At 37.8% G+C, this 16,032-nt stretch overlaps 1 protein-coding gene across 10 annotated transcripts in view; it reads left to right on the top strand.

Annotated features, from left to right (window-relative positions):
* The window catches only part of NFXL1 (nuclear transcription factor, X-box binding like 1), a 61,808-nt gene that overhangs the window by 40,545 nt on the left and 5,231 nt on the right, over positions 1 to 16,032 (top strand). For all 10 annotated transcript variants that reach the window (XM_027544435.1, XM_027544433.1, XM_027544430.1 and 7 more), the window contains exons 18-20: positions 2,521 to 2,687; positions 5,553 to 5,622; positions 12,577 to 12,681. In XM_027544435.1, coding sequence (XP_027400236.1) covers positions 2,521 to 2,687; positions 5,553 to 5,622; positions 12,577 to 12,681 — 342 coding nt within the window. The remainder of the gene's footprint in view (positions 1 to 2,520; positions 2,688 to 5,552; positions 5,623 to 12,576; positions 12,682 to 16,032) is intronic.

Below are 16,032 nucleotides of genomic sequence, written 5' to 3'. Positions count from 1 at the left end.
CTCAACAAATTATTAGACCTCTCTGGTCTAGTAATTTAATAATAACTAGTATGTATCTACTAAAGAACTGAGTTTGTGTTGGTTGTTATTCAGTCGTGTCTGACTCTTTGCAACCCCATGGACCACAGCACGCCAGGCTTCCCAGTCCATCACTAACTCCTGGAGCTTGCTCAAACTCACGTCCATTGAGTCAGTGATGCCATCCAACCATCTCGTCCTCTGTCCCTTTCTTCCCCTGCCTTCAGTCTTCCCCAGCATCAGGGTCTTTTCCAATGAGTCGGCTCTTTGTGTCAGGTGGCCGAAGTATTGGAGTTTTAGCTTCAGCACCAGTACTTCCAATGAATATTCAGGATAGATTTCCTTTAGGATGGACTGATTTGATCTCCTTGTTGTCCAAGGGACTCTCAAGAGTCTTCTCCAACACTACAGTTCAAAAACACCAATTCTTCTACGCTCAGCCTTCTTTATAGTCCAACTCTCACATCCATACGTGACTATTGGAAAAACCATAGCTTTGACTATATAGACCTTTGTTGGCAAAGTAATGTCTCTGGCTTTTTAATATGCTATCTAGGTTTATCATAGCTTTTCATGTAAGGAGCAAACGTCTTTTAAAATCATGGGTGCAGTCACCATTTATGGTAGTTTTGGAGCCCAAGAAAATAGTTTGTCACTGATTCCATTGTTTCCCCATCTGTTTGCCATTAAGTAATGGGATTGGATGGCATCATCTTAGCTTTTTGAATGTTGAGTTTTAAGCCAACTTTTTCATTCTCTTTCATTAAGAGGCTCTTTAGTTCCTCTTCACTTCCTGCCATAAGGGTGGTGTCATCTGCATATCTGAGGTTATTGATATTTCTCCTGGCAATCTTGATCCAGCTTGTGCTTCATCCAGCCTAGCATTTCACATGAATAAAGGACAGCAATTGACATGGATACTGTGCAAATAGGAAAAGGAGTACATCAAGGCTGTATATTGTTACCCTGCTTATTTAACTTATATGCAGAGTACATCATGAGAAACGCTGGGCTGGAAGAAGCACAAGCTGGAATCAAGATTGCCAAGAGAAATATTAATAACCTCAGATATGCAGATGACACCACCCTTATGGCAGAAAGTAAAGAGGAACTAAAAAGCCTCTTGATGAAAGTGAAAGAGGAGAGTGAAAAAGTTGGCTTAAAGCTCAGCATTCAGAAAACGAAGATCATGGCATCTGGTCCCATCACTTCATGGCAAATAGATGGGGAAACAGTGGAATCAGTGGCTGACTTTATTTTTCTGGGCTCCAAAATCACTGCAGATGGTGATTGCAGCCATGAAATTAAAAGACGCTTACTCCTTGGAAGGAAAGTTATGACCAACCTAGACAGCATATTCAAAAGCAGAGACATTACTTTGCCAACAAAGATCCATCTAGTCAAGGCTGTGGTTTTTCCAGTGGTCATGTATGGATGCGAGATTTGGACTGTGAAGAAAGCTGAGCACCGAAGAATTGATGCTTTTGAACTGTGGTGTTGGAGAAGACTCTTGCGAGTCCCTTGGACTGCAAGGAGATCCAACCAGTCCGTTCTGGAGGAGATCAGTTCTGGGTGTTCTTTGGAAGGACTGATGCCAAAGCTGAAACTCCAGTACTTTGGCCACCTCATGCGAAGAGTTGACTTACTGGAAAAGACTCTGATGCTGGGAGGGATTGGAGGCAGAAGGAGAAGGGGACGACAGAGGATGAGATGGCTGGGTGGCATCACCGACTCGATGGATGTGAGTTTGAGTGAACTCTGGGAGATGGTGATGGACAGGGAGGCCTGGCGTGCTGTGATTCATGGGGTTGCAAAGAGTTGGACATGACTGAACTACTGAACTGAACTGAACTGACATGGATACTAAGTTATGAGGGTTAAACATTTGTATTATCATTTCCAAGTTCAGCCATGATTACAAAAGAGGTACTTTGTTGAGCTACATTAAGGTCCATTTATTTGCAAATGTAATTTAATCTTGTCTTACTGAAGTGCATTAAAAAATAAATTAGACTGCTAGTCATTTTCTCTCCCTTCTGTATGTGTTTCTCCTTGGCCAGATGCAATTAACATTCCTAGAACATTGAATGCTTTGGTGATTTTTATTTGTGTGTTAACAGTGCGTTGATTTCTTTAGTTAGATGATGGTCATACTTCTTGAGTGGAAATTGGTAAGCTTTTACTGTTTCCCCCCCACCCCGTACCACTGACTAGGAAGTAATTTACATTTTAGTAGGAAAGCTTCGTGTAATCTAGTCCATTTTAAAGGTGAAGCAGTTTGATCAAATGAGGTTGGCAGACAAAAATCTTTGTGAGTAATGGTCCTATTGATAATCTTGCTGTTATTCATTTGAATATTTTTAGAAGAGTGAAAGCATAGCACCATTTTATTAACTGAATTTCTGAGAGCTGCAGATGTAGATATATACATTTTATAGGTTTAGCTGTATAGAAATGTTAGATTTCTGTATTTCAGTGATGTATTTCCTTGGTACTTACCAGGCTGGCCCAGAATGCCTTCACTGTGAAGAAGGGTGCTCTAAATCACGGCCGTCAGGTTGTCCTCATCCGTGTGTCCTGCCATGTCACCCTGGAGAGTGCCCTCCATGTGTTCAGATGCTTAGAATAAAATGTCACTGCAAGATCACAAGTCTTTATGTGGAATGTAGGTAAGTAGACTGAAGAAATACTCTTGTTTTACCAGCCATTTTAACTGTTATCTTTTTTATAATTCAGAACCTTTAATACAGTACTTTAAGGAATATTTTTTCAGTGTGGTCCTTAGAGGCTGGAGGCCTTGATTTTCCGGTAGAGATCTGGAAGGAAGAAATGTAGGCTGTTTCACCTTCCAGATACTTTACCTTGATCTTAATCAGGGAAATTCTCTTTTTTCCATTTGGGTATTTCATGTAAGATTTTGTTAGGAAAAAACTTGCTTTTAGAAAAACAGCAGAAGCACTCCTATAGCAGATTGTTCAAATACCAGTGTCAGCTAGGGTTTTGTTGGTTCAAAGTTGACTTGCGTATAGTTACTTAGGCACAATTTTTAAATCGTAGATTTAAAAGTTAGGCTTTTGTTTATTGCAGACGTTACTGTTATGGCTATTATACTAGGATATGACTTCTATATTTTCCTTACTTAAACGTGCAAGTTTTTGCTTGTGGATTATGTGGAGGAAAAATTTTTTTTCATTTTTTTTCTGTTTAATCATGCTCTGACATAATTAACCATTTCACTTAAGTCTGTAAAGTGAGATTTTTATATTTTACTCAGATTAAATTTGGGAATATGAGTTTATTTCTGACTTTTTGGACCATACATTACCATACAGAAAAATGGTAATCAGTTTAGTTGCTCAGTTGTCTCCTACTCTTTGTGACCCCATGGACTGCAGCACACCAGGCTTCCCTGTCCATCACCAACTCCTGGAGCTTGCTCAGACTCACGTCCATCGAGTCAGTGATGCCATCCAGCCATCTCATCCTCTGTCTTCCCCTTCTCCTCCTGCCTTCAATCTTTCCCAGCATCAAGGTGTTTTCCAGTGAGTCATCTTCACATCAGGTGGCCAGAGTAAATGCTGATAGTTTCTTAAAAATATTTTTGTTACTTATACTCTGCTGCTGCTAAGTCGCTTTAGTCGTGTCCAACTCTTTGTGACCCCAGAGACGGTAGCCCACCAGGCTCCTTTGTCCCTGGGATTCTCCAGGCAAAAATACTGGAGTGGGTTTCCATTTCCTTCTCCAATGCATGCATGTATGCTAAATTGCTTCAGTCATGTCCGACTCTGTGTGACCCCATGGACAGCAGCCCTCCAGGCTCCTCTGTCCACAGGATTGTCCAGGCAGGAATACCGGAGTGGGTTGCCATTTCCTTCTCCCACTTAAATGGGGAAGTCAGATTTTATTCTTTTCAAATACTAAAAATATTTTGTTGAAATTAAAAAATTACAATTTTTAGTTTTAGAAATTTTGTAAGAAGAGTTAGGAGGAAAATTTTGCTTTATTAATGAGTGTTACTGAATGAAAAGAGGCTGTTTTCTTTTTTCCTTTTTTGGGACTGTGCCCTCTGTGAATCTTAGTTCCTCAGCCAGGGATCAAACCCATGCCCCTTGCAGTGGAAGCATGGAATCTTAATCATTGGACTGCCAGGAATGTCCCAAGAATTTGTTTTCTTTGGTCTTGCAGTGTCCTAAATTTACCCCTCTTGCTTCTTTTTCCTTTGTCATATGGTCTCCAAAGGACACCTTCTCTTTTTACCTTCTTCCACAAAGCATTGCCTTTCTAACACTGGCTCCTTGATTCTTGCCTACTTTTTAAAAGTGTCTTCTCTTGCTTTGATTTACCAAGACTTTTTCAGTATTTTTACATTTGTGGTGGACTTTTTCTTCTTGGTACACCTCTCATTTTTTCCAGAACTCTACCAAGCTGTCTGTAAAGATTTGCTATGGGAGCTTGAGAAATAGCTCTGCTAGGAGTTGGTGTTTATTTGTCTACTTACAGGTCATTTGCAATTTGTAGAAATTTCTATCTTCTAGTTTTGCTGACATCATGGAATTTCGGTGATTGTTTGTTATTAATGAGCTGAATGATTTTGGGTAGAAATGTTTGGAGGTAGATGGATTGGAAGTGGTTTCCATTACCACAGCTATTGAGTTCTTTTTTCCTTTTCTTGAATCCATGTTTTTATACAGAATTCTTCAGTCTCAGTATTTTTTCTGATAATTTCATTTACTTTCCATTTCATAAGTCATCTTTTCCTTTTAGTCATTTTCTGCTTCATGCAGTTTCTTCTGTAGAAATTAGTTATAAAAGATACAGGCCTTGAAAAACTTGTTTCTAATTATAGAGAAACAGGAACAAAATAATATTACCTCTTTAAGTTCAGAGGGGAGCACTTTACCTGTAAGAATGAAAATATAGAGCCAGTGTGAAAACTTTAGTTGTAGAGCCAGTATAAAAACTATGTTATTGTTACATGAAACTTTGTCAAGAAAATTGCCTGTGTTATCTAGGGTACAGGTTTTAGCTAATTTGATATATATACTTAAGATAATAGTTTTAACATTAGTGAGGCTAAACTTACAGTGTATTTTAGCAATTATGTCTAGTGAAGGGAATTGGAAAAGAAAGAATAAAGGAAAAGAGAAGAAAGGTAATAGGGAAGAGAAAAGTGGGATATGTATTATGGGGATTTTTAGATTGTCATTGGTTACTGACTCATCTATCTACTGTTCAGCTCTTTGTTAGAAAGTAGTTTTATTCATTGATGTTTATGTCTTCAGAGTTACCCCCTGCATCAGATATAAAAGCACAGACTGATTTTAAGTGAACTAACTGATTTTAAGTGAATTAAATGAATGATTTTAAATCATTTTCTAACATTAATAAATAGCTTAATCCAGAATCAACTGAAAAAAGTTTTTCTGATAAGCTTATTGCATTGCTGTTTGAAATTGTGAGCTGTTTTTAGAAAAACCATACTATAAAACGGACTTTGCTTTGACTGTCATTAAAACTTCCTCTCATCTTTTTAGAAAAATAACCACAGCTGATGTAAATGAAAAGAATCTCTTGAGTTGTTGCAAAAATCAGTGTCCTAAAGAGGTAAGATTTAATACAACTTTTTTACATTGTATTTCTTGGGCATTGTTTCTCTTTTGTTGTTTGTTCATCCTATTTTAGGTCTTTTCTGGACCCACTAGATATGTGGGCCCAGAAAGCAAAATGTGATTGATATGTGTAGAAACTTGTAGTTAGGGTCGGTGCACATCTCTTTGTAAAATTTTGGGATAGTAGGAGAAGGAATGACCCTTTGAAGATTTTTTTTATGACCTAATGTTTTCCCATCTTGAAATATAAGTAGATTAGGAACTGTGTGGCTCATGGGCAGCTGGACAGTAAATCTACAGTAGAAAAAACAGATCGCATGTGTGTGTGTGTATAAACCTTAAAGCTCATTATTTGAATTCGTATAAAGCATTCATGTATGAAGTTTTGCTTTTAGAGATTATGATGCTGGTACATGCATTGTTTTCAAGCTAAAAGTATCAAAAGTAGTTCAGAAAAATTGTTCAGAGTGAAAAGGTAAAAACTCACTGGGAATAATTTTGAGTATCACTGGCAGTAATTTTGAGAAACCAAAGCAGTCTATCTCTGACCAACTTAAAAGTTAAGACAGTCCTTTTTTGATCATTGGAGTAGGGAAGTGACAGTTATTTGATTTATAAAGGAATTCTTTTTACTTATAACTGTACTAGTAGCACCTTTTTTCTTTAATTCTCTGTCTTTATGTATTTACCTAAGTGTTTCTTATCCTATTTAGAATCAGGAAGAGATGACAGCAAAGTCTTAACTATAGTCAGTCTGTCTCTTTGATTAAAGAAAAAGCAAATCAATGCATGATATGCCTTTTTATTAACAGCATTTCCTTTTAACTAAAACTTTGGACACATTTGTGGGTTTTTATTTAAGAACTATTGGAAATTGGACCTGGGAATTTTAAAAGTCATGTGAGATTATAAAAGGGAGAAATTTCAAGCAATACATGCTTATTTTAATAATCCTGTCTTTGTTATATAAGTGAAACATGAGGCATGGGATATTTCAAATTTAATTTTCTGAATTCTTCAAATTCTAAGTTTCCCCTTGTTAAAATAAATTTTCCTCTGTTCAGATTCAAGTTTCAGGTAATAAGTAGTTGAGAATGTTTTATTTTTAATCTGACAACAGTAATTTGGGATGAGATTGCTGTCAGAAATAAACATTTAATTCAGGGATCACTAATTTGCAGTTTAGCATTGCCTTGGTTATGATTCGTTTGTGATCCTGTTATGACATTAGGGTGGGACTCGAGCTGAATATGCACTATTTATTGAGAAATTTTTCCCCCATGCTCATCATTTTTTAATTCTAGGACATTCTGGAGACCATGGTATTGCTAGTGTCTCCTTGGACTTTCTTGAAAAATATATCCTTAGGTTGGGAACAGTCCATATGGTTATTAAGGTTTAGAACAGTCTCAGAGTAGACAGGTGAACATTATTATGTCTAATAGAATTCAATCTAGTTTATGTTATGTTCTGATAAGGCTACAGCAGTGGTTTTCAAACTCTGATGTGCATCAGAATCATTATAAGCGCTTGTTAAAACAGATTAATGGGCCCCACGCCAGAGTTCCTGGTTTTGTGGGCCTGGAGTGGAGATTCAGAAATTTGCATTTCTAATAAGCTCTTACATAAGGCCGATAATATTGGTCTGGTACAGTTTGAACCAGTAGACTATGATGGTATCAACCAAGAACTGTCTTTCTGAAATCTTAAACAGAAAGACAGAAATCTTAGACTCAGACTGAAGATACAGGATTATGACAAATTCTGCTGCATTGATAAATTTCTGTTTGTTTTCTCTTCCCTTTACCATACTATAGATTTCCTATGGGCAGCGACTATGTCATATTTGTCTTTGTATCCAGTCCCTGGTTGTACTTACTAGGTAGCTGGTAAATGTCTAATGAGTGTGAGTGTAAGAGTGAACTGTGGGGATGGCATAAATGTGTTCTAGTTACATTGCTTCTCTGATATACACTCCATGTGTCTATTGGATTGTTCAGTTAAGTTTGAATTAAACTTAAAGGAAATACATAAAGATAGCGTGAAGAACTGAACCTTTATTTAAACTGTGGGTCACATATACAATTCTGCTTTTAAAAATCAGTTCTGAATTTGGGTTTATCATTCCCATGCAAGCTTTTCTGTTTTTTACTTAGACACATTATTGAATGTCTCTGTATATCAGATTGTTCATGTGTAAAATGGAGGCAGTAGCAATATTCATTTCAGAGTGCTGAATATTAAATGAATCCGTAACAGGTAAAGATCTTAATATACGGTAAATGCTATGGATGTTCCAGCCATGGTGATGATGATGTGGGTATTTATCCACAAATAATATTGGTATGCAAAGTTTCTTTAATTATTTTTAAGGAGCTTTTAAAATTATTGGGATTAAAATGAAACATTTTGAACTAGACAATATTGCTTGTTGGTAAGCCATTTATTTTGACTTACCAAAGTGCTAGCAAATGATATTAAGGGCTGAGTAGAGTAGAGGAAAACCATCTCACTTTAAATGGGAAGGGTGTAGGATATCTCATCTTTAAATGAATACCAGGGTTGGATGTTTTTAAAAAATGTCTTTTTTTTGCTGTGAAATCTGTAATGAAGATACAGTCATTGTATATATTTTACATTCTAAGTAATTTTCTTTGGGACTACTTTTTTGCCCTTTGAGAATATAATCTGGCTTTTGAGATAATACATGCCTGCACATCTAACAGGGAAACGGTTACGTGATTTGATTTTTTAAATAATGAAATGATTACACACTCAACAGTGCATAGAATGCACATGTACAGTATAAAAAATGGTTAAAAACTGAACATCGTATAACACTACCTAGGTCAAAAAATATAGCATCTTAGAAGTCTACCAAAGTTCCCTTTCTCTCCAGCACACTGAAGAGACAGAATAATGATCAGTAAGAGACCACACTGTAGCCATGAGTCTATATAATTTCAAAAACATCTTCCCTTACTGATTCTGATATGTTTCCCTATTCACTTTCCACTTCAGAATCACTGATTTAAAGTAGAGTGCTTAATTACTTTCAGAGAAGATGACTGATGTAATTACATCCAAGATTAAGGAAAGAACAAGATGCTGTAAAGACATCTTTTGAAGGGAAAAAAGGATAGGTGGTGAGCTAATGCCAAGTGTTTGTCTTGTTTATGAAGACAGGCTAGAGGCACTGGCAGGAATGAGGTGAGAGAGAAGTGAGGAAGTCCCTGAAACAAATACTCTGAGACAGGTGTTTGATAGTGAATAAATATTGTGCTTGTTAAGTTGTGTTGAGGGCCTAGTATTAGGTGTAGAGAAAAACAAGACTGAAGTGGCCCAGGAATGCCTAGTGTGGATGGAACTCATTCTAGTAGGTAGCATTGCACTCTGCTAGGATTAGTGAAAATGCAGTGTGAATGATCCAAATTTAGTTTTGGTATTGTTAGGTAGTTAGAATAGGAAACAGGAGTCCAGAATGGCGGTGGCTAAAAGACAAGGAAGGGAAAAGCCCATGAAAATAGAACAATGGAAGGTCCAAGGACTGGAGTGAGGACCTCAGGTAGAACAAGCAGCACTCCTGGCTAGCCCAGTTTACATAGGGCAGGCCCAGGGGGGAAGAAAAGATATATAAAAAGAGGAGCCAAAGGGAAAGGGGTCTCTCTCTCTCTCTCTCTCCCCTGCGCGCTGGGACACTCTTCTCTTTGCATCTGTGGGTTGACATGTCCTCATGCCTCGAGAATGGATTTTCCTGCTATTTTCTAAGTAAAATAGAGCTGTAACACAGAGCTGTAACACTGATTTGTCTAAGAGCTATAACACGGTCTGCCCAAGACCCGGGAGCTGTGACTCACCGAGGGCTTTAATGTCCGTCACTCCAAATCTTTGTTGTGACGAGACAGAACCGAGGAGCATACACTCGCCTGACGGTATGAATGTCTCAGCTAAAAATTTAAAAATTTGAAAGCTGGTTGCATACTCTAGAGAGACTAAAGACAATGGAAAAGGATTCTGAATTTCTTAAAATGGGTGGTAGAGTCAGGAATTTGAAAGATCAGTCTGGTGAATCATAAAGACTAGAATTCAGAGAATTTAGATATTTATTGAGGTGTCCACTATCTGTAAATATCTTTGTTAATGAATATGAGAGACAAAAAGAAATATAAAACCACTGCTCTTAACTAATTTGTAATAACAACCTTTATTATGATAGCTAAATATATTAAGCCCATGTAATCCTCACAGCAGCTTTATAAAGTTTTATTACTCTTCCCATTTTTAGATGTGAAGTACAGAAAAGTCAGGTGACTTACCCAAGGTCCCATAGTTAGTCAACAGGGCATCTGAGATTCAGTTGTAGGCAGTATGATTTTGAAATTTAACCCTTAGCCAGTGGATGTCTTTTATATTCTGGTTGGAGAGACAGAAAAATATGAAGTGGTTTTAAAAATGTTTTTTAAGTTGAAAATAATACAGGCATTGTCACAACAGTTTAGAAATAGATTATTATTTTTCAAATGTAAGCAAACTCATGCCATGATTAATGATGATTTAAGCTGTATTTTCAAGTTTGTATAAGATTTGAATAGAAAAAAGAAGAGAACCCTTTGATTTGAAAGCTTGATTAAGATAAGAAAATAGTATATAAAGTCAAGGAGCACATAGACATCACAGCAATTACTGAATTAGTTTGGCTACCTATTTCGTATGTTTTAATTCAGAGTGGCAAGCCTTTTAGAGTAAAAGGCTAAGCAGTTGTATTACAATACAGTGGCTTAAGGACAAGGACATTTTCTTTCTCACATAACAATGAAAGGGAATATAGATGTGTCACTGTGCTCCACGGGACCCAAGTTAGCAGGGCAGCTCTGTTCTCTTTGACTCATGGGATCCTCGTTGCCCTCAGTTCAGTTCAGTCACTCAGTCATGTCCGACTCTTTGCAGCCCCATGAATTGCAGCTTGCCAGGCCTACCTGTCCATCACCAACTCCCGGAGTTCACCCAAACTCATGTCTATCGAGTCGGTGATGCCATCCTGCCATCTCATCCTCCGTCGTCCCCTTCTCCTCCTGCCCCCAGTCCCTCCCAGCATCAGAGTCTTTTGCAATGAGTCAACTCTTTGCATGAGGTGGCCAAAGTATTGGAGTTTCAGCTTTAGCATCAGTCCTTCGAATGAACACCCAGGACTGCTCTCCTTTAGAATGGACTGGTTGGATGTCCTTGCAGTCCAAGGGACTCTCAAGAGTCTTCTCCAACACCACAGTTTAAAAGCATCAATTCTTCAGCGCTCAGCCTTCTTCACAGTCCAACTTTCACATCTATACATGACTACTGGAAAAACTGTAGCCTTGACTAGACGGACCTTTGCTGGCAAAGTAATGTCTCTGCTTTTGAGTATGCTGTCTAGGTTGGTCATAACTTTCCTTCCAAGGAGTAAGCGTCTTTTAATTTCATGGCTGCAATCACCATCTGCAGTGATTTTGGAGCCCAGAAAAATAAAGTCTGACACTGTTTCCACTGTTTCCCCATCTATTTCCCGTGAAGGGATGGGACCAGATGCCACGATCTTCGTTTTCTGAATGTTGAGCTTTAAGCCAACTTTTTCACTCTCCTCTTTCACTTTCATCAAGAGGCTTTTTAGTTCCTCTTCATTTTCTGCCATAAGGGTGGTGTCATCTGCATATCTGAGGTTATTGATATTTCTCCTGGCAATCTTGATTCCAGCTTGTGCTTCTTCCAGCCCAGCGTTTCTCATTATGTACTCTGCATATAAGTTAAATAAGCAGGGTGACAATATACAGCCTTGACGTACTCCTTTTCCTATTTGGAACCAGCCTGTTGTTCCATGTCCAGTTCTAACTGTTGCTTCCTGACCTGCATACAGGTTTCTCAAGAGGCAGGTCAGATGGTCTGGTATTCCCATCTCTTTCAGAACTTTCCACAAGTTTATTGTGATCCACACAGTCAAAGGCTTTGGCATAGTCAATAAAGCAGAAATAGATGTTTTTCTGGAACTCTCTTGCTTTTTCCATGATCCAGTGGATGTTGGCAATTTGATCTCTGGTTCCTCTGCCTTTTCTAAAACCAGCTTGAACATCTGGAAGTTCACAGTTCATGTATTGCTGAAGCCTGGCTTGGAGGATTTTGAGCATTACCTTAGTAGCATGTGAGATGGGTGCAATTGTGCGGTAGTTTGAGCATTCTTTGGCATTGCCTTTCTTTGGGATTGGAATGAAAACTGACCTTTTCCAGTCCTGTGGCCACTGCTGAGTTTTCCAAATTTGCTGGCGTATTGAGTGCAGCACTTTCATAGCATCATCTTCCAGGATTTGAAATAGCTCACCTGGAATTCCATCACCTCCACTAGCTTTGTTCGTAGTGATGCTTTCTAAGGCCCACTTGACTTCACATTCCAGGATTTCTGGCTCTAAGTGAGTGATCACACCATCTTGATTATTTTGGTCTTGAAGATCTTTTTTGTACAGTTCTGTGTATTCTTGCCACCTCTTCTTAATATCTTCTGCTTCTGTTTGTTAGGTCCATATCATTTCTGTCCTTTATCGAGCCCATTTTTGCATGAAAATATCGTTGCTCTAGATATCCTCATTTCCAGCATACTGGGAAGGGAAGAGCATGGACCTGTGTTCTTAAAAGCTTTAAGGCATGGAGGTGCACTTGATTACATTCCATTGGCCAGAGCTTAGTCACAGGGCTCTAACTTACCAAGATGTAAGGTGTACTCTTGGAGTGGAACCAGGGAGAACATTGAACATTTCTGGGAATTAAGATTATTTATATCTAAAAGAAAAAAATGAAAAACTTAGCCAGTTGTCCAAGATTTATCGACCCTATTGTAATGGACTTTTTCTTAAAATAGTTGTTGGGGGAAAGGGGAAGTAGAGTATGACTATAAATATGTAATTGTTTTATTTTGGTTTTATTTTAGCTTCCTTGTGGTCATAGATGCAAAGAAATGTGTCATCCTGGTGAATGTCCCTTTAATTGCAACCAAAAGGTGAAACTTAGATGTCCTTGTAAAAGAATAAAAAAGGTAAATATTTTAAGTTCTTAAAAATTCTTTTCTATGTACATTTTTGTTGGTTTTCTTTTTTTTGGTGGGGAGAGTGTGTTTTGGTAGTTCTTTGACTTTAATTTTTTGCCTTTTAATTTTAAGCTCTTATTTCTTAGAGTTTTTTCATTATTGGCCTATCTATTTCTGTAAATGCTTAATTTAAAAATCAGCATTGTTTGGCAGCTTAGTTTTCTGCAATTTAATAGTTAAAGAGGATTATTTTATATTGGAACTGAGTTCAGTGCTGTTTTTTGGACAGAATCCGTGTTCTAGATTTGAGGTCTCCACATAAGTGACAGTGTGAGTAATGAAGTGAGTTTCATGATTTAAGAAATGGTCTGGAATGAACCTTTGTTGCTCTTACTTACTAAAGTTTTTTTATAATCAGTATTCTGTTGTGAAAATGTTACCTTAAAAAGACCTCACATACTCAGCCTTATAAAATTATAAAGTAACATTCAAACTTGGAGAGAGTTAATTTTAAGATAAAGTTATGGTTGAAATGAAAAAAAAAAAAAGATAAAGTTATGGTAATGGAGTGAAAGGGCAAAAGCTAATGGTTGGAAAGCTCAGTGATAGCAAACTACACACCGTTTGGCAAAACTTAGAAAGGACTCAGGTCAGTTGTCCTTTTCCTTGACTTCCCTGTTTACACTCTGGACTCTTACGAAGATTTCTTTACTTCTGATTTTCCCTTTCTCAGTTATAGTTGTAACTCCTTGTTTTCTTCACATTATTATGGTTGTTCGCTAAAGCTATTCTTTCAGTTGACTCATTTACTCATCTATTCAGCAAATATTTATTGAAAATCTTTTGCTTTTATTGAGGACCTTTGCATTTCTTCTGCTTTTACAGCTCCAACTATCATTTCCTGGGAAGGTTAATTTCTGAATTTAAATTTATAGGCCTAAGTTTTTCTGGAGTTGGATCCCTAAGTTTTTGGTTTTTAAATGGATCACCTCTATATGAAAATCAGTACTCAGTCAAATCACTTTTAATCTGAAATGTTTCTCAGGTTTTCCCTCAAACCTCATCTTACTATCCAAGTACAATTTGCCACCCCTTAGAACTGGCAACAGCTTATTCTTAGACTTTGAAAACAGCTTCATAACGGATTTCCATGCCTCTAGTCATAATATTTCCAATCCAAGTTCTTCACTGTTTCTTAAAAATAAGCATTTTATAAGGTATACAAATACAGAATATGACATAGGAGGGGACTCTATCTTTGCCTGCTTGTTTAGTCATATCCCCTGTTAGTCCTTTCTGTGATTTGTTTCTTAAGTGCACTGACACATTAGCTATATTCCGCTTTAATATGTGATACTATTTATGTTCCTTCTGTATAGAATATATATTTTTTTCCCTTTACTGTCCCATTTGTAGAATCCTGTTTATGCTTACTAGCATAAATGCAAGCATTTCTTGGTTTGGGAAGGTTTTCTTTCCTTCTGAAAGGACTTAGGTGCTCCTTCCTCTTGACTTCCTTTATACTTTGTACTAGGTTCATGACCAAGAGCTTTGTGATTATAGGGATGTGTGTCACCTTGTTTACATAGACTTACTGAAAGGAATAAAAGAGATAATGCTTATATAGCATTTAGCACCATGACTACTCTATGTTTAATAAATAGCAGCTGCTATGATTATTATTATCAGTTTAGCATTTACCATATTAATTTTTTCCTTATTGTATCCCCTGTTCCTAATGCAGTGCTTGGCATGTAATAGGTACTCTATAAGTACCTTTTGAATGAGAAAAGATATGGTGATCTTTCTTCCAGACTGATAGACTTAATAGCCACTAACATGCAGCATTTATTTTTGTCTCTAATGTTTGTCCATGTTATTTTTCCTTTGGACTATTGTTGGACGACAAGACTCTGTTTATCACCAACCTCAGCCAGAATTCTCTGCTATAAAGTCCTTTCATTGAAGTGTATGTCCTTTGCTCAGGATTTGATGATCTCATTTCCTTACCCTGGTAGATTTGAACTAAAAAATTAGTGTGGTGAGGGTGTGGTGAGAAAGGAGCAACTTGGTACCAATAGGTACCCTTACAGCAAAAATGACATCTGGCAGCAAGAAATATGGAATGAATAAAAGGCAGACAGAAGATCTACAGAAGCAGAGTTTAGACTATTTAAAATAAAGACCACTTATTTTATTATAGTTCAGTTCAGTCACTCAGTCGTGTCTGATTCTTTGCGACCCCATAAACCACAGCATGCCAGGCCTCCCAGTCCATCACCAACTCCCGGAGTTTACCCAAACTAATGGCCATTGAGTCAGTGATGCCATCCAACCATCTAAACCTCTATCGTCCCCTTCTCCTCCTGTCCTCAATCTTTTGCAACATCAGGGTCTTCACATCACAGTGAGTCAGCTCTTCACATCAGATGGCCAAAATATTGGAGTTTCAGCTTCAACATCAGTTCTTCCAATGAACACCCAGGACTGCTCTCCTTTATGATGGACTGGTTGGATCTCCTTGCAGTTCAAGGGACTCTCAAGAGTCTTCTCCAACCCACAGTTCAAAAGCATCAATTCTTCGGTGCTCAGCTTTCTTTATAGTCCAACTCTCACATCCATACATGACCACTGGAAAAACCATAGCCTTGACTAGATGGACCTTTGTTGACAAAGTAATGTCTCTGCTTTTGAATATGCTGTCTAGGTTGGTCATAACTTTCCTTCCAAGGAGTAAGCGTCTTTTAATTTCATGGCTGCAATCACCATCTGCAGTGATTTTGGAGCCCAGAAAAATGAAGTCACCCACTGTTTCCCCATCTATTTGCCATGAAGTGATGGGCCCAGATGCCATGATCTTCGTTTTCTGAATGTTGAGCTTTAAGCCAACTTTTTCACTCTCTTTCACTTTCATCAAGGGGCTCTTTAGTTCTTCTTCACTTTTCTGCCATAAGGGTGGTGTCATCTGCATATCTGAGGTTATTGATATTTCTCCCGGCAATCTTGATTCCAGCTTGTGCTTCCTCCAGCTCAGCGTTTCTCATGATGTACTCTGCATATAAGTTAAATAAGCAGGGTGACAGTATACAGCCTTGACGTACTCCTTTTCCTATTTGGAACCAGTCTGTTGTTCCATGTCCAGTTCTAACTGTTGCTTCCTGACCTGCATACAGGTTCTCAAGAGGCAGGTCAGGTGGTCTGGTATTCCCATCTCTTTCAGAATTTTCCAGTTTACTGTGATTCGCACAGTCAAAGGCTTTGGCATAATCAATAAAGCAGAAATAGATGTTTTTCTGGAACTCTCTTGCTTTTTCCATGATCCAGTGGATGTTGGCAATTTGATCTCTGGTTCCTCTGCCT

Source organism: Bos indicus x Bos taurus, chromosome 6 (genome assembly GCF_003369695.1).
Source record: "Bos indicus x Bos taurus breed Angus x Brahman F1 hybrid chromosome 6, Bos_hybrid_MaternalHap_v2.0, whole genome shotgun sequence".
Taxonomy (NCBI): Eukaryota; Metazoa; Chordata; class Mammalia; order Artiodactyla; family Bovidae; genus Bos; species Bos indicus x Bos taurus.
This window is presented reverse-complemented; position numbering and strand designations above follow the sequence as displayed.